Source organism: Panonychus citri, unplaced genomic scaffold (assembly GCF_014898815.1).
Source record: "Panonychus citri isolate SS breed McGregor unplaced genomic scaffold, ASM1489881v1 Contig00136, whole genome shotgun sequence".
NCBI lineage: Eukaryota > Metazoa > Arthropoda > Arachnida > Trombidiformes > Tetranychidae > Panonychus > Panonychus citri.
Window position 1 is genome coordinate 1,544,846 of NW_026515541.1, and position 27,990 is coordinate 1,572,835.

At 30.7% G+C, this 27,990-nt stretch overlaps 4 protein-coding genes across 6 annotated transcripts; all 4 read right to left on the reverse strand.

Annotated features, from left to right (window-relative positions):
- Positions 1-869: 869 nt before the first annotated feature.
- LOC128392246 (nose resistant to fluoxetine protein 6-like) lies at positions 870-14,013 on the reverse strand. 2 transcript variants are annotated; one of them, XM_053352241.1, is made up of 9 exons: positions 13,856-14,013; positions 12,189-12,283; positions 11,495-12,063; positions 11,263-11,400; positions 4,441-4,733; positions 3,711-3,825; positions 3,534-3,627; positions 2,797-3,053; positions 870-2,473 (listed from the first exon to the last, which is right to left on the reverse strand). In XM_053352241.1, the coding sequence occupies exons 3-9, from the start codon at positions 11,874-11,876 to the stop codon at positions 1,119-1,121; spliced, it is 2,634 nt and encodes an 877-aa protein (XP_053208216.1). In that variant the 5' UTR covers positions 11,877-12,063; positions 12,189-12,283; positions 13,856-14,013; the 3' UTR covers positions 870-1,118. The 2 variants fall into 2 exon arrangements, with proteins under 2 accessions (XP_053208216.1, XP_053208215.1); XM_053352240.1 differs by having other exon boundaries at positions 12,189-12,639; positions 13,856-14,006.
- A 3,184-nt stretch (positions 14,014-17,197) lies between these two features.
- LOC128392737 (branched-chain-amino-acid aminotransferase-like) lies at positions 17,198-19,050 on the reverse strand. Its single transcript, XM_053352818.1, has 4 exons — positions 18,845-19,050; positions 18,564-18,773; positions 17,874-18,497; positions 17,198-17,789 (listed from the first exon to the last, which is right to left on the reverse strand). The coding sequence occupies exons 1-4, from the start codon at positions 18,908-18,910 to the stop codon at positions 17,529-17,531; spliced, it is 1,161 nt and encodes a 386-aa protein (XP_053208793.1). The 5' UTR covers positions 18,911-19,050; the 3' UTR covers positions 17,198-17,528.
- Positions 19,051-19,893: 843 nt separating this feature from the next.
- LOC128392735 (DNA replication ATP-dependent helicase/nuclease DNA2-like) lies at positions 19,894-23,566 on the reverse strand. 2 transcript variants are annotated; one of them, XM_053352816.1, is made up of 2 exons: positions 23,436-23,566; positions 19,894-23,228 (listed from the first exon to the last, which is right to left on the reverse strand). In XM_053352816.1, exon 2 carries the CDS (start codon positions 23,213-23,215, stop codon positions 20,090-20,092), a length of 3,126 nt encoding a protein of 1,041 aa, XP_053208791.1. In that variant the 5' UTR covers positions 23,216-23,228; positions 23,436-23,566; the 3' UTR covers positions 19,894-20,089. The 2 variants fall into 2 exon arrangements, with proteins under 2 accessions (XP_053208791.1, XP_053208792.1); XM_053352817.1 differs by lacking the exon at positions 23,436-23,566 and adding an exon at positions 23,320-23,415.
- LOC128392474 (branched-chain-amino-acid aminotransferase-like) lies at positions 23,498-25,097 on the reverse strand (the record flags this gene model as incomplete). Its single annotated transcript, XM_053352500.1, is given in 5 exon segments — positions 23,498-23,633; positions 24,146-24,346; positions 24,431-24,721; positions 24,723-24,815; positions 24,879-25,097. Coding segments are annotated over 4 exon segments (801 nt in total), but the record flags the coding sequence as incomplete, so codon positions are not given.
- Positions 25,098-27,990: the final 2,893 nt, after the last annotated feature.

Here is a 27,990-nt window from a genome sequence, read left to right on the forward strand (position 1 = left end):
CTTTCTCTCTCGTTTCTTTCTCTTTCTTTTTGAATCGCGCGCTCTTAAAAAGCTGAACTGCGCTTGCGTACATGAAAAAATTTCGACTCAGAATTTCTCATGAACGGACGATCAGATTTTGTTCGGACTATTTTTCCGTTTTGTAGGATTTTCGGCTGAATTTTTTGATACCTTAACCTCTCATAGACTCCTTGTAGCTTGAGCATAATCTTTAACAAAATTTCGACAAATCTTATTCAAGAATGTAGATAAAACTTTAAATATATGAAATTATATAGCATAATCTAAATCACAACTCAATCAATACGTAGTTCCAGTCAATCAACTTACGAACTAATCAACTTGATTAGCCTTGGATTTGCATTGCCGATGGTGCTCAATTTATCAGAATTTTTTTAATTTCAATCATGGACCTAAAATTAGTTCAATTGTTCTAGATAAAGTTTTAATTAGCACAGCTCAATGTTTTTTGCCACATTAATATTCATCTAGTACCTCAATAGTTATTTATTGAGATCAAAGGTAAAATTAAGTTTAATTTGTTCAGATTACCTTTATAGCCTTGAATTCAAGTCTTTTGATGATTTTACTCCAAATATCTCATTAAACTGATCAAATACAATCGTCATTTAGTATCTAGGGAACTCGGTGATGGAAAACGTTTTACTTGTGGTGGATTTGGTTATCGAATCATTAATCGTCTTAAATTGGAGTTCAAGTCCATTCAACATAAACACGCATTGTTAATGTTTAAAAATGATCTGAATTGTTGTATGAAATAAATCGAGGCTTACTTGTAATCAAGATCACCATCAGTGTTAATCTCTAAGAGGTAATAATGACCGATATAAATTGAGACTTAATTGTAATCAAGATCACCGTTTAGTTTATTGTTTTGTATTTTCCGGTTTAAGACAAAAAAAAAGTAATAACTGGTAATCCCTTTGGAAAGGATTATCTATTAAGAAAAGTATTGATGAACAATCAATTGGTTTTGATTTTAAATTGTTGTTTACAATTAACATTAAAATGAGTTGATTTTAGGTTTTCCTTTATGCAAATTGTTATATTTTATTTTTGCATTCGTTTTGTTGATTAAATGAAATTGATTTGAAAACTTAATGTCGCTCAAAGTTTGATTTGGACAGTTCAATGTCACCGTTTATCGAACTGACCATTGTAATTGTACTTGATTTATTGTTGTTAATTATTCCGCTAACTGTTGATTGCTGTTTCTCAGTTTTTGATGTAAAATCAAATGAATTAGATGGACCCTTGGAGGACATTGTTCTTGCCCTTAATCCGGTGGCAATTGGAATCTCAAACAGAATTGAAATGATAAACGAGTGGACATAGGTCATCATAATGTTACCCATAACAACATAAAGAGCAACAATTGGACCACTAAATAGTTGTGATGATTGAGTGCCAAGGAAAATAAATTGTATAATTGGATGGATTGTATAAGCAATTAAGGTTAATCGTCCAGTGGTAATTAAGAATCTACTGCCAAGTAGCTGAACAAGGCAAGAATCGGGTGCATCTTCAGCAAGACAAACAAGTGAATATATAATGTAACTAAAGGCGAGAGCGATTAAAATTCTATGGGCACCATCATATATTCCGGAGATAAGGGGAGCGGGAAGATCACCAAGCACCCAAGTGTGGTACATGAAGATGAGGCAAAAAATGGTGACAAGACTGGCACACCAGAAGAGGAAGGAGCTAACTCCGATTCCATAGGGTAAAGATGATGAATGGGATGAAGATGAGGTTGGTGAGTTTGTATTAGAAGATGAGGAAGAAGTTTTCTTATTTCGGCTACTACATAAATGACCAGCACCTATTCCGATTGCGAAAACGGAAAGATGTGTCCAGGGTTTGAAATAATGTACTTTATAATAATAATCTCGCTGTTGGGGATCAGGTAAAGTCCAGATAAGGTGAGGTGGTAACTCGTAATTGTAAACGGTCAACAGATTACAAAGGAAACCAATGGCTGAGATGATGGTCAATAGAACCATCAGACTGGCTCGTGAAGTTTTTCGGACCAATAAAAGAAGTGGAATGAAAATTAAGTATAATTGCATTTCAACGGCAAAAATCCAGGTATTTTTTAGGCACATCGAAGCCGGGTCGAGGAAATTTTGAATGTACAAAAGGTTGAAAAGTCCGTTATTGGCACAGTTTGCCGATGCCTTTGGTACAAAGTCGCCCCATGTTGGTCCACCTCGATAAATTTTCTTTCCCAAAGGTAAAATGGTTAACCAACCAACGGCGATCATTACAATTGGTGTTATCCTGAGGTATTTACGAGCGATAAATTTAACCGATTTCAGTGCATTCGATGAGCCAATCGTATAAGCCATGGTAAAAGCGGAGATCGCTATGAACATATCGAAATTGTAAGACGATTTGGTTAAGAACTGTGCTGGCCAAGAGAGGGCAACATCTCTAATCCATAAAACATCACCTTGAAAGATGGGAAAAAAGAGGAAGCAGAAATGATGAAAAGAAAATTAGAATTTCAAAATTATCCCATTTAGTTTGTTCACAAGAACTTTAAATCGGCCATTAGATTTTGATTCGTTGGTCAATCTGATTGATTGTCGTAAAAATATCAAACTTTGCAATTTAGATCGTTTTATGCTTGACCTGTTGTTCAAATAAGATTTGACCACCAATCATACGATTAGTTGATTAGTTTTATTGGATTTAATTTTCCGATTTTATTGATTACGAAGTCGGTTTTTGCTTTCGAATTAGATATTAATATGTCTGCCTGTTTATACTTACGGAAAAATTGGAAATTGACCTCAATCGCTGTGTGAACCATTATTATCCAGAACATGATGATAGTTCGAAGTCCATAAAGAACGGAAGTTCGACTTTTCGATTCGAAGCTTGATTCGCTCATCAATTCAGACCAAGCGGTTGTCCAGGTTAATGAGCGAAGGTAATTAACTATTGACCCGTGGTTCTTAAATAGTCCAGTACACAAGCCGACGACAGTTAATGTCGCGAAGAGGAAAAATAGTAGAACCAAAATGATCCTGAAATCGAAAGAGAAGAGAAATGAAAGAGAACAATTTAACAAATCAATCGAGAATTAAAAGAGAGAAAAAATAATCAACAAAAGAAAAAAGTAAATTCGCAACAATTAAATCTAATTGTTATTGATTTACTCTTTTCGTTATTACTTCGATTACAATTTTAATCATTTTTAATTTAGTAAATTTTTTCTCCAAATCAATTCTATTATAACCAATTGATGAAAGTTTCAATTGAAGAGTTAATTTTAATCGTTAATATGATCATAATATAATAAACTTTTAAGTGATTAATTGTTAACCTTGATTGTCTTATTGATCTGCAATTTAGATTGATTATTGTTTTCTCTTTGTGTTATTTATCCTGTGTAAACATTTGATTGTCAATTGTATTCAAATTGAAACCTTGAACTTATTTATAATGTAATTTAGGGGAAAATGATTAATCAATTTGATCAACTTTCTTAATTGTGATTTACTTACAATGCAGCGACTTGAGGATTGGTTATTTGAGTCAATGGATCTTCATCAACTTCACATCGAACCACTTTACCACGAACATCAATCAGTCTACCAACTATTAGATTGAGAGCCAAAAACAAATAATTAGTTAAATTTGATTTTTTTATCTTTAATTGTAATCAAATTTGATTTACTCACTTAAACCAACCACTTTTTGAATATCATTTCGAGAGCACAAAGAGGGGACACAAAGGTCCATTCTCATTGAGACAAAATTAAGAAAAACTGCCAAATCGGCGACATCTTTCATAACCTGTGAGGAGAGAAAGAAAATTAAATCAAACAATTAACAGTTAATTGTCACAGAATAAGAAAACATTTCAATTTAATTTTCGATTTCAACTAGAGACATCTAGTGTTCAAAAAAAGAACAAATTTTTCGTTTGGAGGGAAAATGATTTTTTCTTCACTTGTTTTCATTTCTTTAATTGGGAATTAATTTGGTTTTCTAATTTGATTAATTGGCCATTTTCTCAATAGTATCCTCTGAAACAATTAACCAAAGCTCTCAGTGAATTAGTTTTAAGTTCAAACAAACTCTTTACATATCTAAATAAACTTTATTATGTTTTCTTGGTGACACATTTAAACCTTTATGGTAAATTTTGCTGTCAACAATTAACTGGATTTAATACTTAAAGAGATATTAATTGTAATTGAATTTGACAGTATGATATTTATCACATTGTCTTGGAAATTTCAATTAGATAATATTGAAAAGAGAAGCTTTTATTTTCCCTGTAAAGTGATTAGCGTTTTCACTCATGAGATTTGTTGAATTTTCTTCCTCTAATAATCTCTATGTGATTAATTGTTTTGTTTTTCCAATTTACAGAATATTAATCAACATCAGATGTTATCTACTTACTGTGTCATCTTTCTTGGGCCTTTCCAAAGCCTTTAGTTTGGTCTTCATCCCATAAAACGGCGGCTTCTTGGGTAACCAAGGCTTAAACTCGAGGATACAATATTTACCTCGGAAAAACTCCTTACTCTGATTGGAATCTTCGGAACCTTCTTCCTTATCTTCTTCCTCATCATCGAAAACATCTTCATCATCTTCTTCCATTACTCGGACACCAAGACATTCATGATAATTACCAAACATGGAAACTTGACCTTCCAATAAACCGGCCGATGGCTTACCAATGGCATCCAACACTAAATATACACAAAGAAATGAACAAAAAAAAATCGACAAGAGAAAAACAAACAATTAGCTAATCAATTAAATCAAATTAATTCAATCAATACCCCAAAATGTCAACCATTAATAATCATTTACTAATTGTGGTATTATCGCAAATACTATCAAGCTTATAGTTGATATTATGTTTGATGAATTAATCAAACGTTAATTTTGCTGATGAATTTAACCTCAGTTCCTAAATTGTGATTGTGATTTTGATTAGTTTAAATACATGATTATCATTATTACACTTTAACTATTGGGTCACAATTAACCGACTTACAATTGTAAAAGTGATTAGACGGACGTGTTTATGTGTTATGTATGTTAAGATAGGCATCAATTATTATTTAATTGTTGTTGATTGTGAAAGTAAACCAATTCACCTCAATAACAAGTTTAGTAATGATAACCCAAAACAAGATAAACTTAATCAACATTCACTTTCAACAATTAATTTCAAGGTTCATTGAGTCCATTGAACGTAATCATAATAATATAATATTAATCTAATATTATATAAAAAAATTATCTCGCTCTCTTCAAATTGTTGTAATCAAATCATTACAATTTAAATGAATATTAATTGTTGATATAAACACTTGATTATGAAGGGAAATATAACATAATCAATGGACAATCAATCAATTGTTTCTAATCTTTAACATTTTGCTAAATTATTCAATGTATTAATACTAACAATTAGCAATTTACATTTTCCAACAATTTAATCACTGATGACAATTGCTTTCTATTGTGATATAAATACAAACTGGATTAAGTCAGTAATCTAATCTGATTACTATTTTTAAAGGATTAGTGTTTATTTAATCGTTGAATGTATTAGTTAATAACTGAAAGATACGTTTAAATGATAACAATTAATGATTACAATTTAAACTAAACCAGATACTGATTTGTTGCTTCTAATTATCTAATGTATTGGTAACAATTAACGCTTAGTTTTAATTGTTGTCATCTCTCAAATTTTGTGATTAACTGATTAGTATTTTGTATTACTTGATTTTTTTTTCTTACTTCTTATTTTCCAATCAATTGGAAACTTTGATTATTTAGGAAAGAAAAGTTTAAATTGTTTAACCATTTAAATTGCAATTTAATCTGAATTTTTCCTTCTTCAAACCTTACATGGTTTTTCTGACAATCAACTTATCAATTTCCTCATTAATCGTTGATAATATAAATTGTAACCTAATCAATAATCAAAAAATGTGAAAACAATCAACCAAAAAAAAAAATTTAAATCAATAGACACAATCAACTTGTTTACAACAATTAAGTGAAGAAAACAAATTACTCTGGACAATTGGAATCGCGAAATTGTAATTACCTGAGTGACATTTTGAGAGACAAATTGAATCAGATGATTGGAGGATTAAATTGATATCGGTGATTTGATTGGTAAACAATTAAATTTAAATTGAATTTGTTATTATAAAAGTCAAACAAGTGGGAAGGGGACAAACTATTTCTCGGTAAAGTTACACCGGGAAATCACCGGGTGGGATTGACAGGAATTCCCGATGAATCTTTAACCATCAATAAGAAATAAATTGTTGCAATCAAATCTAATTCATTTTAAATATTCACGTTCTTATTTCCTCATGGTAAGAAAACTCTGAAATTTGAACTTGAATTTTCATCGTCATCATGATATTAATCATAACAATTGATTCTGCCATTGAGATGATAAGTTGATTGGAATCAATTGATTGTTGTAGTTAATTCAGGAAAAAAATTCACTCTTTTTAATAGTAATTGAATTTTGTTTTTCTCTTAACAATTTAATCATAACTACACATTGATCGTCGTCATCGTCAATCAGGGTTACCTGTTGTTGTTATTGTTGTTAACAATTAGTTGATTGTGATGGTATGAAAAATTATTTGTTTACAATGAGAAAAGTAAAGGTTAAATTGCTGTTAATCAATGGACAATACGGTAAATAAAATAAATTGTTCTCGAGGATTTTTTTTTGATTGCTACTTAAATCATAATAATAGTTGTCAAGTTAATTGCTTCTGATGATCAACTGTTTTGATTATCACTGTTTACGGAAGTTAAAGTTTACAATCAACTAACTGATGACATTGAAATTAGTCTAAAATTAATCTTAATTATTTTAATTCCTTATTGATTGTTGATTATTAACAAGATGATCTAAGCCTAGGTAAGCAATTGAAACTAATCATGATTGATTGTTATCATTTAATATAAGGTTCCGGTAAATTGTTGATATCCCATCACTTGTAATTGTGATCAATTTTCTGGACTCAATTGGATCTTAATTAATTGTCATGTTTATCGTAATTGTTCACTAATTGTCACGGACAATTAGTGTTCATGTTTTTTTTGTATAGTAATTCTATTGGCTATATTTATATTTTTTTCGTTTCTCTCCAATCGAATTAGTAGAAAAAAAAAGTTCTAATTGAAAAAGTCGAAATTAATTCCATTCACTTAATCAAATACTTTTCTCATGGGAAAAAAATGATTAAAAGGTAACAATTAAAATAAATTGTAAATTCTATAAGAAAAGGTGTGTGTGTGTTTGTGTATGTTGTAATTGTCGATTAAATTGTTTACGATTAAATTGTAATCGAGAAGAAAATATAGAACAAGAAGAGAAAAAAAAAGTTTTTTTCTCTCTCACATTCGATTACATTTTCGTTCTAAAACTTGTTCGAATTACAAAATATTTATCGATATTATCGTTCTGAACTTTTTCACCAAGAGTTCAGGTTAACCATCGTACCTCTAAGGTGCAATAATGATCATCATCATGAAAATCCCCGAGGGTTTAAATTACGATTTAATTTAGAAAGAAGTTGGAAAAAGTTGATTTAATTAAACTTTAAACTCTTTTTAATTGTAAGCAATATTTGGGTTCAATATGATTCCTAATTAACCTTGATTTTTGATTGCACACCTTGAATTAGTTTAGATTGTGAGTTAAAACAATCAAACCCAAATTGAATGACAATCAATGTGACTAATTGTAATCATTGAGAAACTTTTAATTGTTATTATTTATATATAATTTGATTACTTTTTGTTTGTTTTTTTTTTCACCAAAATTGTAACGTTAGGCTGATTGATTAGTAGACATCAAAACAATTTAAATGATTATCAAATAAATCATATTGTTCAATGTTAAATTGTTTGATCGTTTGTTTTGTTACCAAGTAAACATTAAATTGTAAATGATTAACAATTAATTAACTTATACTGACATTTCATTACCATTGTTAATTATTTTTACCCTCAAGGGTTTTCAAGTGCCCATGGGTTTTAAGTACAAATTGATGTTCAAATGTTAATTGTTGAGTTAACATTAATACAACAATCATGATGTTATCGCCGACAAGTTAATTTGATTAACCAGTAAATCAGAAATCACTCAAAGGACTTTTTTGATTCTAATCAACACTGATAACAATTAACTAAATCATCAAAGTTAATCATTAATTCAAACTTAACAAGGTTTGACAATTAATATTAATAGTTGAGTTTATATTGTATTTTTTATCATCATTAAAACTGTTTCCTTATAACAACAATTTAGTTAACTAACAATTTAATATTAATTTCATCTAATGATAAAACTTTAACCATCTTCATCAACTAATTGTTACGAAAATGTAATTTACAATCAATTTAAAGTATTAATGATTTTCTTCAACCCTTGTTAAGGTTTAATTTTAATTGTTGGTGGTCAGTAATCAAGGTTAACCAAGTAATCAACTCATTTGAATAACAATCAGAGATTAACTAATTGTTACAAGGTTAAAACCATTGATCAACTTTCAATGGTTCAAAATTAGTTAATCTTGTTTTTAATTGATTTGAAGACGAAAAATAAACTAAATCAATTCAACAATCAAGTTATTAACAATTAGTTAATGAGGATTCAAATTTTTACAATCCAATTACAACGTACCTGAATGTATCAACAATAATTAAATTGTAGTCGTTGTGTTCACTATTGATATAAGTGATTCAATCTTATCGTTAATTGTGATTAAGAAAATTTTTGTTAATCAAATCAAGGACACTTAATATTTCAATATTATTATTAAATTGTTAATCATTTTTGCCATAATTTCAGGTCAATTTAAATTCAATCTCAACAGGTAACTGTATTTACCTCAGGTAACAACCTGATATTATTAATAATTACATTTTGATAATGATTTAATTTGATTACATTTTTTTCCTCATCACTACTTTATGATGGTGTTCATTGATTTAATATAAAATGTATTAACTGTTGCTAATCCAGAGCTTAATTAACAATACAATTGATAATTAAGTATCAACAATAAGAAACATTGAAATATTGTTGATTTAAAAATGGTTTATCATTCAGTTGATTGTGATTTGGTTAAGTATTGTGATCATTTGGGATAATACAATATTGTGTAATGAATCATTAATGATGATTAGGATTAGGATGATAATTAGGATGATGTTGATGATGATAAACAAGGTAAACAATTAATAGTGATCATCATTTTGACTCTTCCGCTTTGGGTCCGTTTTCATGTGTCCTCAATATACAATTAATGGTAATCATCATGTTGATAGTTTTCATGTGAATTGAAACTTGTCTCAACAATCAGCCAACAATCAGAAAATGATTTAGTCAATTGTTGGTAATTAAAGTGTAAAGTAGTAGTAGTGGTAGTGGTAACAGTAAGATATACAGTATTGATAATCTTTGATCAATTTTATCATCAGGATATGATAATCACAATCAATGATTAATTAATCAAGTATAAGATTGATAAACAATATAAATCAAATTAAACATCAAAAATTGGAAACTAATTAAATATATTGATTGGATTACCGATTGAGTGATGATGATAATGAGATGAGATGAGTTTGAATTGTTATTAAAACGATTAACTATCAATATAATCATTACCTTTTGAAAGATACATGAAAGGTATTTAAATGCTTAATTGTAATTAATTTAGAAACTCAACTAATAAACTAATGAAAATGATCAGTGTTTTTAACATTGAACTAATTGTTAACGATAAAACTGATTGAGTGTATATTGGATAAAGGGAAGAAAAGTTTTCTCAATTTCAGTTTAATTAGGTTGACAATTAAACAAAAATTTATTCAGTCTTTTTTAATTCTAGTTTGAACTTTAATTTAATTGTAACGAGGCATCGTTAGTGGCTATTGACCATTCAAAGGTCACTAATGATCAAGATCAGAATGACCATCATGAAGCTAATGACATTCAAAGTGAAAAATCAATCAATTGAATGGATTGGGGCAAATTGTGACCAATAATCAAAGTAAATTGTCAACTTGATTATGAAAATTGACCAATAACCTTATCATGAAGGTCAGTTGATTGACATTAATCAACTTTTTCTCAAACTTTTCCAATTTCAATTATTCTGTTAATTGATAATAAAGTTAACCAATAGTGTTATCATCTTATTATCAATGAGAAAAACTTAACAATCAAAACTAAATTGTTCATTGTTGATTTATGATATTACCTCTAAATTTGAATTACGAAAGAAAATGTTAAACTTTGACAATCAAATAGATTGTGAATCTAACGTTTTAAATTGTTGGAAAGTATTGATTAGTGTGTACGTGTTGGAAAAGTGTAAATCACAATCAATTACAATCAATTAACAATCAACGTTAACGATTTAATAAATGTAAGGTAAGAAAGTCCAACAAAAAAGTAGATCAGTTTGGTTTTGGCTCATTAGATTGTCGATAATTTAACTCAAGTTAAGTTTCCGGAAGAAGATTAATCATTAACAGTTAGTTAATTTACTTACCATTAATATTGTTGATCACAATCAGATTAATAAAAGATTGACAATTAGTTCATATGAAATAAACTGATAATTTACTGAAACTGAATCAATATCTTTCATGTGTAAGTATCATATACTTGGTGAAATTAAATATTATTTAAGAACCATAATAATAACAACAATTAACTTTTTTGACAATTTAGCGAAATCTTTTAAAAAAATCTAACTGATTAATCAATTAAACAGGTTTGTAACTGTCATTGTTGTTGGTGATTAAGATTAACAGTTAACTGCATCAAACTAATTGTGATAAACTTGACTAATTAACGAAACAAAAAAAAGGGAAATCAGTTTAACAACAAGAAATAATCATCTCTGCAAATCTGAACAATTAAAAGTAAATTAATTTCCAATAACGATAGTTGAATAAATGTATTTGTTATTTATCAACTCACAACAATTAACGTTTTAATTAACGTTTGATTAACTAATCACTCGTTACATTTGACAACATTAGATGTCAAATGTTATATAAAAATAAAAACAAAACAGTTTTTGTTGATCAATAACTGATAACAATTAGGTTTAAAGTACCTTGGTACTTGATTGTCTTAAATTGTGGCTGATTAATTAGTGACAATTAATGTGATTAGGGTGAGGAAAGGGTGTTTAATTAACTTACTCTTTATTGACCAATCTTTGAGACTTCGTAACGAAATTAACCATTTCAATATACCGGCTGAACAGTTACCCGAAACTTTGGTATCTGATGACATTGAAACGATTCGAGGGAAAATTGACCTGAGAACGGCTTTCACACCTAAATAGAGCAATGAACAAAACAAATATTAGTCCAGTTTGATGGTCAGTTAAGGATAACAAGGTGATGATGTTGATGATTAACAGGAAATTACCTTTTTTTAATCCATTTTCCATGTCATTCCACTTTTTGGTCACCTCTTCATCGTCTTTAAATTCATACCAAGTTGATTCAATTTCATCCCAATCAATTTTATTATGATTAGTTGAATTGGTTGATGACAAGTTTGTTGGTTTAATTGTTGTTACTTTGTTAACTGATCCGGATGGACCTAAATCCGATTCTGAATCTTCACTTAGTTCAGTTGTTGATTCGGAGGCCGCTTCGGCGAGGGCTTCACGTTGTTGCCGTTTTAAAGCTTCATTGACAAGTTTATTTACTGGAAGTGAGCTCGATGAGACACAATTTAAATTCACAATCAATAAAACAGTCAAACAATTAAGACTAATAAGTAAATAATTATGGCGTAATCTCATGATTGATGGATGTAAAAGTGATTTGATTAAAGTTAATTAATCAATCACGAAAAAAAACACAAACACAGAGGAGAAAGTGACACAAGAAAAAAAAAAGTTCAATCTTTGCTGATCGAAATCATAGAAAAGATTATGATTTAGTTTAGTTGATTGTTGGGATATTTGTTATGATTAAGCAACAATTGGCCTGGTCAGTTGTAAGGTGCAAAATCCGATGGATCAATATGGATAAAGAAAAAATAGAAAGAGATGATAATCTTAGATTAGTGAGACACAATTGATGAATGACACAGAAATTAAAATAATACTAACTTTCTAAAAAAAGATTCTGATGATTAGGAAACTGGTGATGAGGATGCGACGGTCAATTCATAACTGATGATGATGGACAAATATTCTGGAAAAGTCTAGTGAGTAGATGATTGCGGTCATAAAGGTGAAGAGGAAGATGAAAAAAACTTTGGGTTTTTACTTTGCTCAAGATAAGATGGACATCGGTCGATGGACACAGATAAACTGATGGGTTGAAAGTGATTGTCCAGGTAAAAAGGGGCTAATCTTTGGCTCTCTCTCACTATGTTACTTTTTTTTCTATGGTCAATAAAAAGCGCCTCAAGGGGCCAGTTGGAAGCGAAAAAAAGTTTTTCTTTCAAGAGGAAGATGAAAAATTAGGGGAGAGAGAGAGGAAGAAGAGATGAAGATGATGAAGAAAACTTTTTTTTCTTCAGAACATCATTCGTTGTATATCGAAGTAAGAATGTAGCTTTAGATGTAAGAGTAAGTATAAGAAAGTGAGAGAGAAAGAAATTGAGTGAGTATGATGATAAGAGAGAGAGAGTAAAGGTAAGGATGAAAAGAGAGAGTGAAAAGAAAGGGAAGGAATATAAGATTTGGAACAAGTAAGAACAGGTTAGTCTTTTTTTCGGAAGACAGAAAAAGCTTCAATTCTAACCGGTTATTTTATTTTCTCTTTCTTTTTGGTCAATTTTTCTCTCTCTTTTTATTTACTTTCATCTTCATCTTCTTCTTCATCTTCTTCCCGTAATCCATCATCCCATACAAACCTTAATCTCATCACCTTTAATCCTTTCCGTTAAAGACCCAAAGATATGACATATAAACTTGAACGATAAGCTTAATTGTTACAATTACTCAAACATAAACAATTAAGTTTGAAACCCAAAAAAATGTCTGTCCTAATTGTATAATAAGTGAATTAACTAATTGTAACAATTAACAAACTAATAAGTTGTCAGATATTAGCTTATCAATATAATCAGTTAATTTTCAATTTCAAATTCTAGAAGTTAAACTTGAAATCAACTAAATGATTAACTATTAATATCAACAATCAATACTTAACAATTAATAAGCTTTAATTGCCATTGGTAATGAAAAAAAAAGTTTCAATTGCTCTCGGTGAACAATTTATTCATTGACTTACCTGAACATTGAACTTAACCAAAAACTTATTAAACAATCATTACGATAATTAATAATAATGATACTTGATCAATTGTTGATTATTTTTACACGATGAACCAGTTCAATCAACTTATCATTGAAACTGATTGTTAAATTGTTTCGCTGTTTATTAAATAATAATAATAAACAATCAAAGGTAAATATCAAGTCCATTTACATCCTCATCTTTATTATTATCATCTCTTTATCTTCATCATCTTTACCTGAGGTCGGTGACTCAATCTGATCAGCATCTTCAATGTTATTTGAAACTGAAAGTGATAATCAACTTTAGGTTGATAACATTTGAAATAATAACTGGTCAACAATCAATTGACCAGTTGGATTAACAGTAACAACAATTTGTTAATTGTTGAGAGTAAATGTTAATCTCTCTGTGGATAATTTTGATCATTGTTTAGTTGGGGTTAAGAAAAAAGGATAAAGTGAAAGTTGCTAAGGTTAACGAACAATTTAGTTTAATTGTCAACAATTAAAGGAAATTTTCAACTTACATTTTATTGTTGGTAAATTGTTTGATTAAACTTGAATACACTTGATGGTACAATTAACTTTCCATAGTTTGATTGCTGGTTAATCATAAGCGATGATGTTTCGTGTTCAACTGATTTAATTTGATCAGTTTTCGATCAGTTTTGATTGAAAAATTTGATTCCATTAATTAGTCCAAAGTTAATTAAAATGAAAAAAAAAAGATTCGCAATCAACTAATTTCCAGGTTCCTTATTCCGGTTACGAGTAATAATCATTTCCCTTGTTGATTAACTAGAATTTTTGATTCAAATTAAAGTAACTAAGTTTTTCCGGTTTGACTTACTGATCATATCGATTTAATTAGCTGATTAATCTGATATTTATTTAATTGCTTGATTTAATTTAGAGATAAATTAATTTCCAAATCGATCGTCAATGTAAATTTAGATTGTGTTTAAGATTTCAAATCATAACCAAAGTTGAGAAAAACAATCTCAAGGTAAGATTGAAAATTGATTCTCTTCAATAAGACAATCAACAATTTATCAATTACGATTAACTATGTGTATGGACATTGACTTAATCTCCCTTGGTCAGTATGATGATGATGATGATGATGATGATCAGCTAATCATCATGATTTGAAAGGTAAATCTAACAAGGTTAACAATTAGTGTAACATCAGCTTGAAGGTTACCCTTGAAAAAATTGATCAACAATCAACTGATTTTAAACGTCAACAATTAATAATTGCATTTAAATCCGAGAGTCAACTAAATTAACAACCATGGTACCAAGTGATTAAGCAACAATTAGCTAGTACTATTATTATTATTATTATCTCAATCTCTTAATTGTCAACGGAGGGAAAACTAAATAATCACCAATATAAGAATTAAACTTTCAAGAGAAAAATTAAAAAACTTAGAACTTTTTTCTCTCTCTCTCTCATTTTCAAGTTCGATGATAAAATTAATTAATTGTTGATTGTTTTGATAACGATAATGGTGATGATTATAATGATGGGCAACTCGTGGACAATTAAATAAGAAGACAATTAACTAACTATTATTGTCAACAACAATCATAATTAGATATTGTTTCTAATTTTCATGAGCAATATTGTAAATTAAATTTTCACTTCTTCAACAGTTTGATTAACATTATTATTATTAAATTGTAACCTTGATTGTTGTTGATGATGATATTTAATCATAATAATAATGTTAATCAAGTAGCCTTCAATGTTAAATTGTTTAAATATGTTTAGTTAATTGCAAAGATGATTGTTAATCAATGAGGAAACTTTTTTTTATCTTGGAAGATAAAATTTTCCTAATAACCATTTACTGTATTTACCTTGCGGGAATCGTCATCTTAATTTAAATCATCATTAAATTAAATTACAATCTAATTATATAAATTGTAAAGTAAAACTTTCAGGTCATCATAGGAAAATAGATTAGTTAATTTGATTATGATTAGTTAATTGTTGGACTACAAGATCATTTTTCTTTCTCATTCCTTTGTAACTGAATCGGACTCAGAAACTTTTTCCTTCCCAAGTGATTAGTTGATTGTTGCTTTCGTCGTTAATTAATTGTGTTGATATTTTTCTAGTAGATTTAATTGTTATGTATGATTAAATTCATGAGAATACTTTCAATTTGAATTACTAATTGTTGATTAATTTACTCAACCGTTGATGTTACTAACAATTAATTTTCTAATTGTAATCAAGGTAATTTTTACCTCTATGGTTATTGTTTATGATGATTAGTGGTTTGATCAACCTTAAATTGTTAATTAAGGAATTTAAATGCAATCAGTTGTCCTGATGATTTACAATTAACTGTCATTTAAATTGTTCAGTTGTGATGATTGGCTGATGATTGTCCTGACAATCCAAATCAAATTGGGAATTTTCATCTTCAAATAATCAAGCTTAATTGTGAAACAATGAATAGATTACTAGTAGTAATTGTTAATTAATCATTTCAATTAAATTAAACTTTCAATTGATCGGTAATTAATTGACCAACAATCAACTCTTCAAGGTAACAATTAGCTAATTTTTTTCCTCACTTCCCTATGATTGCCAATTTGATATCGATTCAAATTCAATCACAATTGAAACAATTTAACCAACTCAACGTAAATACATTTTCAATTAAACTAATGGAGTGAAAATTATATAACAATCACAGTTATCATAATCAATCAGCAATCAACAGTTTATTGGTAAATTTCAAATGATTGATTTAATTTAAATCATTGATAATTTATACTAATAGTTAATTGTTAACTTACGCTCAAGGCAATTGAATTTAATGGTAAAAAATCCAACTTTAAATCAACACAATTTAAATTAAATCCAAGGCTCAAGGTAAAATCTCATCTTGGACTAATCAACAATTTGATACAAAGACATTTAGACTTATAATTATGATTAAATTGCCAGAGAAAAAGGATTGAAATTGAAACCAGCAATTAAATTGCAACTTAATCTCAAACAATTCAAACGCAAATCAAATTAAATCTAATTGCAATTTAATCAACAGAAACAGTAGCAATATAATCGCGGGGATAATATTAGTTAAATAAATTTGTTGTTTTCTTTCAGTTGATTAACAAACTTTTTTCTGTACAATCAATAAGATTATTAATAAATTGTTGATTTTTTTTTCGCCGATGATGATGATGATCAAAATCAGAATCAAGTTTTAATTATAATCAAGTAAAAGCAAAATTTGTAAGTTAAATGTATTACGACGACCAGTTAAATGGTATTTGAATGTTGATTCGGGAAAAAGTGAAATCGCTTCAGGCTAATGAACATTTTGTTTGGTAAACTCAATGAGAGATTTAAATTGTGATGTTGATTAAGATGATGACTGAAAAACTGGTATCATGATGATGATCATCATCTTAATCAACATGAAATCTTATCGAACTGGTTTTCCACTTTGTTTTTGGGTAACTAGATAAACGGTCAGATGTTTGATATTATTTTCAATTTAAATTGTTGGTTGATCATTTTCTTGATTCCTTCACTTAATTTTTTTATATATTTCTTACGTAATGAATATTATTTAGCCTCAGGGTAGATAATTAGGTTTCTAATCCAATGAATCCAAGGTTCGAGGTTACCTTGATTCTGGTTTATCTTCACCATGATTAACTAATTGTTAACTTCCATTTTTGCTCCGAGCTTTTTTATTCATTGATTATTTTTTTTATTCACTTTCACTTTTTCATGTTTTGTTTTCATTTTAATTGTTGGAATTGTTGATTTTTTGTTCACCCGAATTGTTTGTAAACAATTATTGTTATTACTTTATTATTTTTGTCGATGGTTTAAGTCGTTATATTAATTAGTTTAATATCGATAACATTAAATCAGTTTGTTGATCAAGTTGCTTAATATTAGTTGTTGTTGTTGTTGTTTTTGACACTTGTTTTTGTCAATTAATTTGATTTGATTTGTTTCAATGTCATCTTGATAGTTTGACGGATAATTAGTTGGTTTTGAAAGTTTCTTTAGGTTTTCTTATATTAATTATATTGCTGTCGGAACTAAGTTGTTGGTTATTATTGTAAAACTTTTGGAATGACTTTGATTTGTTGGCAATTGGTATTAGTTTAAAATTTGACGATGGATTGTGCTTCTGGTAGAAATTGAATTGTTACATTTTAACAAACAATTTGAGTCCAATTTTTATATTCAATTCGACCATATTGAATGTCCATAATTGTTTTCAATAATTTCTGTGCGATCGCGTCTTTACTTTCCATGGTCGGAATTAGATAATCTTTGTCCTGGTAGTTAATCCTACTGATTGGACTGACAACAGCCGCTGTTCCCGCTCCAAACATTTCCAATAATCGACCTTGTTCAAGAGTCTTGATCACTTCGTCCATTGTTATTTTTCTCTCAGTAACTTTGAATTGGTTCTGAAAGAAAAAAAGACCGAGACAATGTTAACATCTTTGATAAAGTTTGCGGGAGAGATGAAAATGTGAAAGTCAATAACTAACCCAATCTCTTGTAATTGTAAGAATTGAATCTCTAGTAATTCCTGGTAAAATGACACCTTGTTCCAATGGCGGTGTTATCAATTCTTTCTCTCCTTTATCGTTAATCAAAAATGCAAAGATATTCATAGCACCAGCCTCAGTTAATTGTTCGTCATCTCCAAATAACCATAAGACTTGATGACATCCCTTGTTTACGGCGTTTTTCTGTATTGATAAAGTGGGTCCATAATTGGAAGCTAATTTATTTGAACCAGCGCCTCCAGGCCAAGCTCGAACCCAAGCAGGATCGGCTAAGAGTGAAACCGGAACTATTTTAGTACCAAAATAGGCACCAACGGGACTAAATATTACAAACAAAAGAGCTTCGTCAGCTGAATTAACACCTAAAGTTGGTTCGATTCCCATGAAAGTTGGCCGTATGTACAGGGAAGTGTTTGGAAGAGATGGAACCCAATCAGCATCAACCATTATAAACTTTTTAAGGCACTTGAGTAATTCATCAGGATTAAATGTTGCGAGAGAAGCTCTTTTAGCACTAGTAACCATCCTCTCCATGTTCTTTTCAGGTCGAAAAAGTCTAATCTTACCATCATCCCCACGGTAGCATTTTAAACCTTCAAAAAGCTAAAATGAATAAGATCAAACAATTAGAAAAATTAGGAAGGGACGAACAGCTAATAAATTGCTCACGTTTTGAGAATAATGTAAAGTTTTAGTTGCAGGATGAAGACTAAAATTCTGAAAAGGGATAATCTCTGGATCGTCCCAACCCTTTTCAAGAGTCCATCTGATTGATAGTAAATGGTCAGTAAATAAAGTTCCAAATTTGTGTGTATTTGGATCATCAGGTTTGGGTTTACGCTTTTCTGGTGAACATAAAGTTACTCTAAGATTGTCAGCCTAATAAAAGAGAAACAAAAAAAAACAAAAATTGTCAAAGAAAAAAACATAACGAAAAGACAAAAAGTTACCTTAAAAGTTGATGAGTTAACAGTAGATAAAAACCTATGTGAAAGCCTCAGGGAACGTGGAAACATATTTGATCACAGTTTAAATGGAATAAATTTATTCGAAAAATAATTAACAATAATAATCAACTTTTTTTTCTAAAAAAGATCAACAATTAACGATTAAATAAAAACGTAAACAAGGTCAAACTGATTATCAATCACCGATGGGATTTTTTTCTAGATAAAACTATAGATCGGATACCTGAGGCTCTTTAATTGGAAAAGTGCGCGAAATTCAAATCATGAGAAAATCGGATAAGACTCATAAAAGCCGATAAAAAATCAACTGAACGTGGACAACTGATGGACTTACGGACACACTTTGAGCCTTACCGATTCTTTAATTTCTTCTCTTAATCTCAACAATAATGATTTAAGAGCTTTTCCATTAACTGGAAAACCGAATAAAACACGAATTTAACTCAATTCTAACGATTTTGGCGCTGGTGCAAATTAATTGTTTAATAGTGAGCATCGATTTGTCTTTTTACTCGAGGCTTTGGTCCTTGAATGGAGCCACAAAAAAGTGACATCCGAAGACTTTCAACCTTTTTAACAGCGATGTTCAAATATAAAAAAAATGTCGAAAAGATTAATCAAATTGGAAGATGTTGTCAATAGCTATGGAGAGTCTGATGATGATTTATCGGTATCTAAATGAGGATTATCAACTCAATTACCTGGATTGTGGACCGAATTGATTGTTCATTATGAACCAAAAGTAAATCTAGTTGTCCTCACAAATGTGGAGCTCAGTTGGGATCATTTGATTTCAATGAGGGTCTTCCGTGCAATTGAGTAATTCGTCGAAGCCAAGAGGTTCCAAATTTTGCTGATTATCGCTCCGCGAAAAAGTCTTTTTTAAAAGTCGAAAAACTAAAAATACGCACAGGAATTCAAACCAAAAATTTATCATAATAGTTTAGAGGACATTTCCCGATCTTTTTGGTTCTCGTCATTCGCAATTGACAATAATTACCTGTGAGCTACTAAACATCAAGCAAATGATGATTAACAAGAATGATCATTTATTTGTTTGAAGTCAAAAAATTGAACAATAAATAATTACAATGATTAAAGTTCATGCAATTAAAAAAGAGTATCATTGAAATTAAAAAAACTATTGATAAGGTTAATACATGAATTGTAGTTAATCTGAATTCATACGATGCAAAAGTTGATTGTTCTTGAAATGAGCTCTCTTAATTATTCCGGTGAAAAAGTTTTCTTTGGTAGCTCGATTATTTGATCAGCTCGAAGGAGATCAAATAAACGGGAAAATGGTTCATATAATTTAAGAGTTGATCGATTACCAATTAAGATACACTTTTTAGATGCTCGAGTAATCGCCACGTTAACTCGCCTCTCATCGGATAAAATTTCTTCCTTACTGACAATTAGATTTGAATCACGATTAAATTTCACACAAGATATTAGAATACAATCTTTTTCCTTTCCCTGGTATTGATCAACTGAATTAACAAATATTTCTGGGTTGTCCAACTTCTTCTTAATCAAGGAAACTTGCTTCTGGAAAGGGCTAATTACTCCAATTTGTCCATAAGATAATTCAATGTGTTCGACTAATTGTTGAACAATAAAACAAACTAAATCAGCTTCAATTGTATTCTCAATGAAGCCTGAATATTCAGCATCTTCGTCGTGATCGATTAGATCAGTATTAAGAAATAGAAACGATTTTGATAGTTGGCAGGATAAAACTTGATCTAACCAAGATAAACCCGTGGTGACCTTAACTTTGGGTTCGGGTAAAACTGCTGAGGCGACTTGTGGATTTCCACAGGCAAGAGCACCATCGTAAAATAATTTACTAGGAATGGTGACAATTTCTGAATTCATACGATATTGAATTGATAGTTGAAGTGAAGACGATTCTTTGGTTAATAAACGGGAAAATAAACTACTCTCTAGTCCACCTTCTTTGGCAGATCGATTCCTGACCACCGGTGGTAGTTGTTTCTCATCACCGACCAGGATAAATTTATCACAAGCGAAAAGTGGACCAAGGGTTGTTGGTAAAAGTACTTGAGATGCCTCGTCAATTAGACAATAATCAAATTTCTTATGAGCAAAAAGAGGCTCAGAATTGACACCAAGACAAGTTGAAGCTACGACTTTTATTTTGGAATAAAAATTTCCCAATTCTTCGGGTGAATTGATTCCTTTCGTTTTATTTGCCATATAATAATCAGTTAAACTTGGGTGAATTCTAAAGTTTGATCCAACACGAACAAAGTCAACTTTGTGTTCTAACAATTTATATAATATATTGTCCACGGCAGCGTGAGTATGACTAGTGATTAGAACCGTTCGACCCATTTCGATTAACATTCGTACAATGGCCACGATTACTGATGTTTTACCAGAACCTGGAGTACCACGGATCAAGAGATAATCTTCAGTGTTGATTACTTTAAGTACTGCTTTTTGTTGTTGAGTATTGAGTGGTCGGATTATCTTCTTTGCTATCTCAACGATTGATCGATTAAATTTGCTTTTAAAGCGAGCAACTGATTCGTGGACAACAAGATCTCGAAGTCTTTTCGTATGATCATCATCAGACATCAATCGTAAAATGTTATCGTAATTGGTTGAATAGATTTGAGAATATTTGAGAATATCGATTCGCATAATCGATTGATTGTTAATATGTTTAACTGGCCTTTCAATGGAAACTTCGATCTCATTGGAATCCATTTTCTCTACAAAACCGATAGCGAAAGCAACATTAGAGGGAACTGATGAGGTGACACTTTCGTCCAAACTGATGGCAACTCTTTCGCCTGTCAAATCGGAACAGTAGATTGTTAAAGAAACTGGTTGAGCTCCAGGAAGACATTTTCGACGAAGGACAACACTTTCTTCACCACAAGTGTGAATAGTTAAAGCACCAAGTCCAAGACCTTTAGCTTCACGCACTTCCGATGATTCACTCCAAAAGAAAGGATCATTTCCTAGTCTTTTATTTTCCGAAATTTCCAATTGAATTAGACTGATCCAATGTGCGAAAAATTCAATATCCTCTCTCAATAAATGTACTAATACATTAGGAACCAACTCATTTGCCATAATATGAGTAGACGAAAGGACTTGAGGTTCAAATGCTTTAAGGGTAAGACAACAATCAAGAAGGTGTTCACACTTTCCACAAGAATGGGCTGAATCTTTCGGTGTTGGTCCTGTTTTCGGTCTATTGAGGTAGAAGGCAAGTTCATTTCGTTTTTGTAGTAATGCTGAAGCAACTGGTCGTTTAATTGAATTGAGTTTCATTCGAGGTTTTTCTTTGAGGTAAAGTAAAAGGCCACCATCACCTTGACCAGAGACACGATTGTTCATCATCATGGAGTAAAGTGAAATTTGACCAATATGTTCACAAGAGAAACTTGGTCGACCCGTTTTCAATTCGAGAGGTAGAACAACATTTCGCTTTGTATTAGAATGTATTTCAACCTCAAGAGTAACATCGATTTTACCTTTGGTACCAAAAGAAGGACACCAAATGTTATCCTCAATATCGTGAACAGAAACAACTTTTACTCGGTGGGTAAGATCATCTTCCAATGGGCTCGGTCCTTTGTGGATATATTTTTCTATCCATTCCATGATACTTGGTAGATAAACTTGAACTTCCGATATTAATTGATCAATGGTTATTTTGGAAACGAAACATTCCCTAATGGTTTCCCTTTGAACCGCAATTTGTTGTAGCAATTTATCCAAGTCAAAATTTGGTTTTACACAAGCAGTAATTGCCTTTTGAAAAAGTGAGTGGACAATGTTTCCAATTAACATGTATTTATTACCGAATCCCCGGCCTTTAAACTGTTCACCTAGCCAAGCTTTTCTCATACAAAATACTGAACTGGAAATTAAGGTTGACGTGATCAAGGTGTCAGGATTGATTGTGATGAATCCTTGTTGATTATCAATGAAAAATGTATCATTTTCAAAAATTTCACACTGAATATGAACAATATCTCCATGGGTAATCTCACTGAGAGCCCATTGGCCAGACAATTGGCAGTTATATTCCCGGCGAGTGGCAGGATGATTTAACTTCAGAAGAAGGATTCTATTGTTCAATTGTTTTTCCAATGATGCAATCTCGAATCGGTGGAAACGTTTCAAATCGAATGGAGATTTTCTAATCTCTTGTATGACAAATCTACTCTGAATCAAAGCAAGTGCACTTTTCCTTGAGCCAACACGCATCTTAATTGGAGGTTCATCTCCACCGAGTCCAATGGTGTTTCCCTTATCACCATCACCACTTTCAGTTGAATCAATTCTCCTGCGTTTAGGGCACCACATATTAAAATAGAATCTAAAGTTAAACAGAATCAGAGCAAAAGAAACAATCAATTTAACAATCAAATGAAAAAGTTTGACGTTGACAAGGAAATGATTTAAATCACCGAGTTGAGGGGTAATAAAGTTTATCAATATTAGGAGAACATGTAATGATAATTCTGCTTTTGGTTCTTCTCTTTTCTCTTTAGCTCGAATAAAAACAACAAATTGTAATACTTACAATTTAAACGAAAAGAATCAAAATGGTAAACATGGAGGAAGAAAATCACAACAAACCAGCGAGCAATTGATTCACAGAAAGCATGGTAATCACAAGGTTGAAAGTTTCAAGTTGAAACCAAAGACTAAGGGTAAGAGAGAGTAGTGATGTTTATGGTCATCGATGATCGAAGGAAATTTCGATGTCGATGATTTGAAGCTAAACATCGATTTTGATAAAAATTAATAATTTTAAATTATTGCGTCACAATCGATTATTGGAAAATTCAATAATCGCACATTACTATTACTCTTTGGTTGAAACTGATTAGTAAATAAAAAATATACGTCATTCCAATGATGATTTACAAGATGTCCCGAAGAAATTGTAAATAAACTCATGGTGATAATTGCCAATAATTCACCAATGGAAACAACAATTGAACAGATAAAGAAAACAAAGGATTAACCTTTGCTCCGATAAAGACTATGAATATGAGCTAATTGAAAGATCAACTACCGGCGATCACATTTTAGATCAACCATTATCACAAATCGGTTCTAAAGCTTTGTTCACCAAGGAATTGGAAGAGGGATTATTAGATGGATCAATTGATTTTGTTGTTCATTCTCTCAAAGATTTACCAACAACTTTACCTCCTAATTTATGTATTGCTGCAGTTCTGGAGTAAGTATCTCACACAATTAGAATTAAATTAGGTGACTAGTTACCTGTTAATTCTTATACTGCGCGATCGCGATTTTACTTTTCATGGTCGGAATTAGATAATCTTTGTCCTGGTAGTTAATCCTACTGATTGGACTGACAACAGCCGCTGTTCCCGCTCCAAACATTTCCAATAATCGACCTTGTTCAAGAGTCTTGATCACTTCGTCCATTGTTATTTTTCTCTCAGTAACTTTGAATTGATTCTGAAAGAAAAAAAGATCGAGAAAATGTTAAAATCTTTGATAAAGTTTGCGGGAGAGATTAAAATGTGAAAGTCAATGACTAACCCAATCTCTTGTAATTGTAAGAATTGAATCTCTAGTAATTCCTGGTAAAATGACACCTTGTTCCAATGGCGGTGTTATCAATTCTTTTTCTCCTTTATCGTTAATCAAAAATGCAAAGATATTCATAGCACCGGCCTCAGTTAATTGTTCGTCATCTCCAAATAACCATAAGACTTGATGACATCCCTTGTTTACGGCGTTTTTCTGTATTGATAAAGTGGGTCCATAATTGGGAGCTGATTTGTTTGAACCAGCGCCTCCAGGCCAAGCTCGAATCCAAGCAGGATCTTTTAGCACTAGTAACCATCCTTTCCATGTTCTTTTCAGGTCGAAAAAGTCTAATCTTACCATCATCGCCACGGTAGCATTTTAAACCTTCAAAAAGCTAAAATGAATAAGATCAAACAATTAAAATTAGGAAGGGACGAACAGCTAATAAATTGCTCACATTTTGAGAATAATGTAAAGTTTTAGTTGCAGGATGAAGACTAAAATTCTGAAAAGGGATAATCTCTGGATCGTCCCAACCCTTTTCAAGAGTCCATCTGATTGATAGTAAATGATCAGTAAATAAAGTTCCAAATTTGTGTGTATTTGGATCATCAGGTTTGGGTTTACGCTTTTCTGGTGAACATAAAGTTACTCTAAGATTGTCACTGACAATTTGTCAGCCTAATAAAAGAGAAACAAAAAAAAACAAAAATTGTCAAAGAAAAAAACATAACGAAAAGGGGTAAGACTCAAGATATGTCCGTCAGCTCGATATTTTCAATTTTCAGCTGATTTTTTTCGGCTTAAAGTTCAAGCTACATATGAAAATGGACTTAATTGTTCAGTTAATTGTGTTTGTTTAAATTAGGTTAGGTTAGGTCTTCGCTAATAAGGGTCACCATGACCAAAGAAAGGCCCGGAGGGCCTGAGACAATCAAACCGAACCTTAAGCCGAGAAAAAAATCAGCTGAAAATTGAGTCTTACCCAATCACCGATGGGATTTTTTTCTAGATAAAACTATGGATCGGATACCTGAGGCTCTTTAATTGGAAAAGTGCGCGAAATTCAAGTCATGAAAAAATAAGAAAATCGGATAAGACTCAAGATAAAAGCCGATAAAAAATCAACTGAACGTTGTACAACTGACGGACTTACGGACAAACTTTGAGATATTCAAGAGACAAGGAGGGAGGAAGGAGTGAGAGAAAGATGATACAAGGAGTGTCAGAGAGGACGAAAAAAGCTCAACGAATAAAAAATTGAATAAATTAAAAAGACGAAATCGGATTATTTACCTTAACCTAAACTCGAGATGATAAACAACAATCTTGGTTCTTAATGTTGATTGTGTTTAAACAGCAAATAATATGAATAAGGTATTGGAATTTTCTAGAATCACCTGAACAATCATCTAACTAGTTTTATACAAAATAATAGAATCAGAATTAATTAAATTTGCACACCAGTAGATCAATTTTACTCTTACTTTGTTAATACATGTAATATAAAAGAAATTTCAACAAATGTTTTTCTCCATTAGTTGACGTAAAAATCTAACAAGTGTACCAAAAATCATTGAAGTGTCGATTGATTTAAAAATCTAAGTATGAATTTGTCGAAATATTCAAGTTTTATCTTTGTGATTATATGTATTTCTATTTTAACGATTACGAGAGGTCATAGCCAATCTCCAGAGTTACAACCAAATGCTTATTCAATTGAGTCTGCCATTGAATCATTGAGAGTGGCTATTGCTTCAGGGAGATTAACTGGTGATAGATTGGATGATCTCATGGCAGCAATTGATATAATACAAGCTAGACTCAATAATTCAGTCAGTAAAGGTCGAAAGCTGACTGATCATCAACTTGAAGCTAATGAACTGGCCTTAGCTTCAGCTGTGTCCGAAATTTTGGCTCCTGATGATGTTCATGTTTCTGATGGTCCTTCTACTGGCGGTCAGGTTGGTTCAGGAGGCTACCCCCAAGGTGGTCCTGCGGCTGCTTCTAGTCAGAGTTATGTTAAAGAAAGTTTTGGAAATCCTTCCTTGCCTGTTTCAGTATCTACTTACGCTGCTGCTAAGAATGGTAATGGAGGCAACGGGAAATGAACGGGAGGTTAAAAATCTACGACAATATATTATAGAATAAGATGTAGCAATAATTGAGATAAATAAACTACTGTACTCGATTAAAAGTTCAAATCGAATTTTACTCAAAAAGTGAATAAATTGATAGTTACAGTCAACTACCTAATTTTGTCCTACCTAAAATTTATTGTGGGCACCTTAGTGCAATGAGTTAACATTAAAGCTACAGGGTATGTGCTGTAGCTCCTCCTGTGGAGGAAAGTTGTTCCAGACAACTTCAGGGAGGGAAATTACAATAGATTTGGTTTACAAATTATTAGGTAAAAACAAAAGAAAATTTACAAATTATATTAATTGACTGGTGGTTAGTTTGATTGTCCAAAGGTCCAATTTGATGATTGTAAATAAGTACCAAGGGTTGAGGTGGAAGTGGAGATGGTCCAAATAAGTTTAACTCATTAGGTATAATACGAGGAAAAGGAGAAAATATTAGAATTTCAATCTTTGAAAATGATTATCTTGATTATAAATGTGAGGTAATTTTTTATAAATTTGTTTAATAATTGTATTTGTATTATTGTGTTTAAAGTAAATGTATTCAAAGTACCTATTTAATGGGTTATTTTGAGATAGAAAAGAAAGTTGTATCAAATTACCAACAAAACTTACCAAGAAAACAAAAATGGTTGAAATTATTACGACGCAATAATAGCTCAGTTTTAAAAGTAACAAAAAACAACTAAAGTAACTGTTGTATCATCATAATCTCGGTATCAACTTGATCCGTGTGATGAAATGAACAATAATTACACAAAATTTTATTTTAAATTCACAGGTAAAGTTAATTAAATTAAAGTTTATCAGGAGCGATAAAAAGAAAAAAAAAAAAAAAATTGTCCGATCGGTCGTGGCTCCATCTTCTTAATCGGAACTACCCCCCATTGTCTTAATTAGAGTGATTATTTTTTTGTAATTAATTCTTATCAAATTGATTTTAAAAAAATCGAAATCAATATTTCTAGTTAAATTGATGGTCATTTAAAAGATTTAAATAAGTTAAATATTTTTTTGATCGACAAATTTAATTAGTTTTAACCCTTTCGAATTGCCCGCTCTCTAAATCGGCCGTACAAAAAACGGACAAAATTAGGTAGTTGACTGTAATCGAAGTTAATAAAAAGATTCTGTTGAACCCTAATAAAAAAGACCATCAAATTTCAATAATTTTAATTTGACAAGAAAGAGGAAAAAAAGCGGAAACAGAAGTGGTATAACTCTCGTGCCTATTGAATGCATTACACACTTTCTTTTCTAATTCTTGATGTAAACTAAAGTCCGTGTGTGGATTCAACTTGAATCTCATCCGATCTAATTAATGAAAATTAATTATTCAAAATAGTCCTGAACTTTAAGTATTAGAAGTTGTGAATTATCAATCAACTAGACCAGTCTAACGATTTTAATGTTGGTGCAAACTAA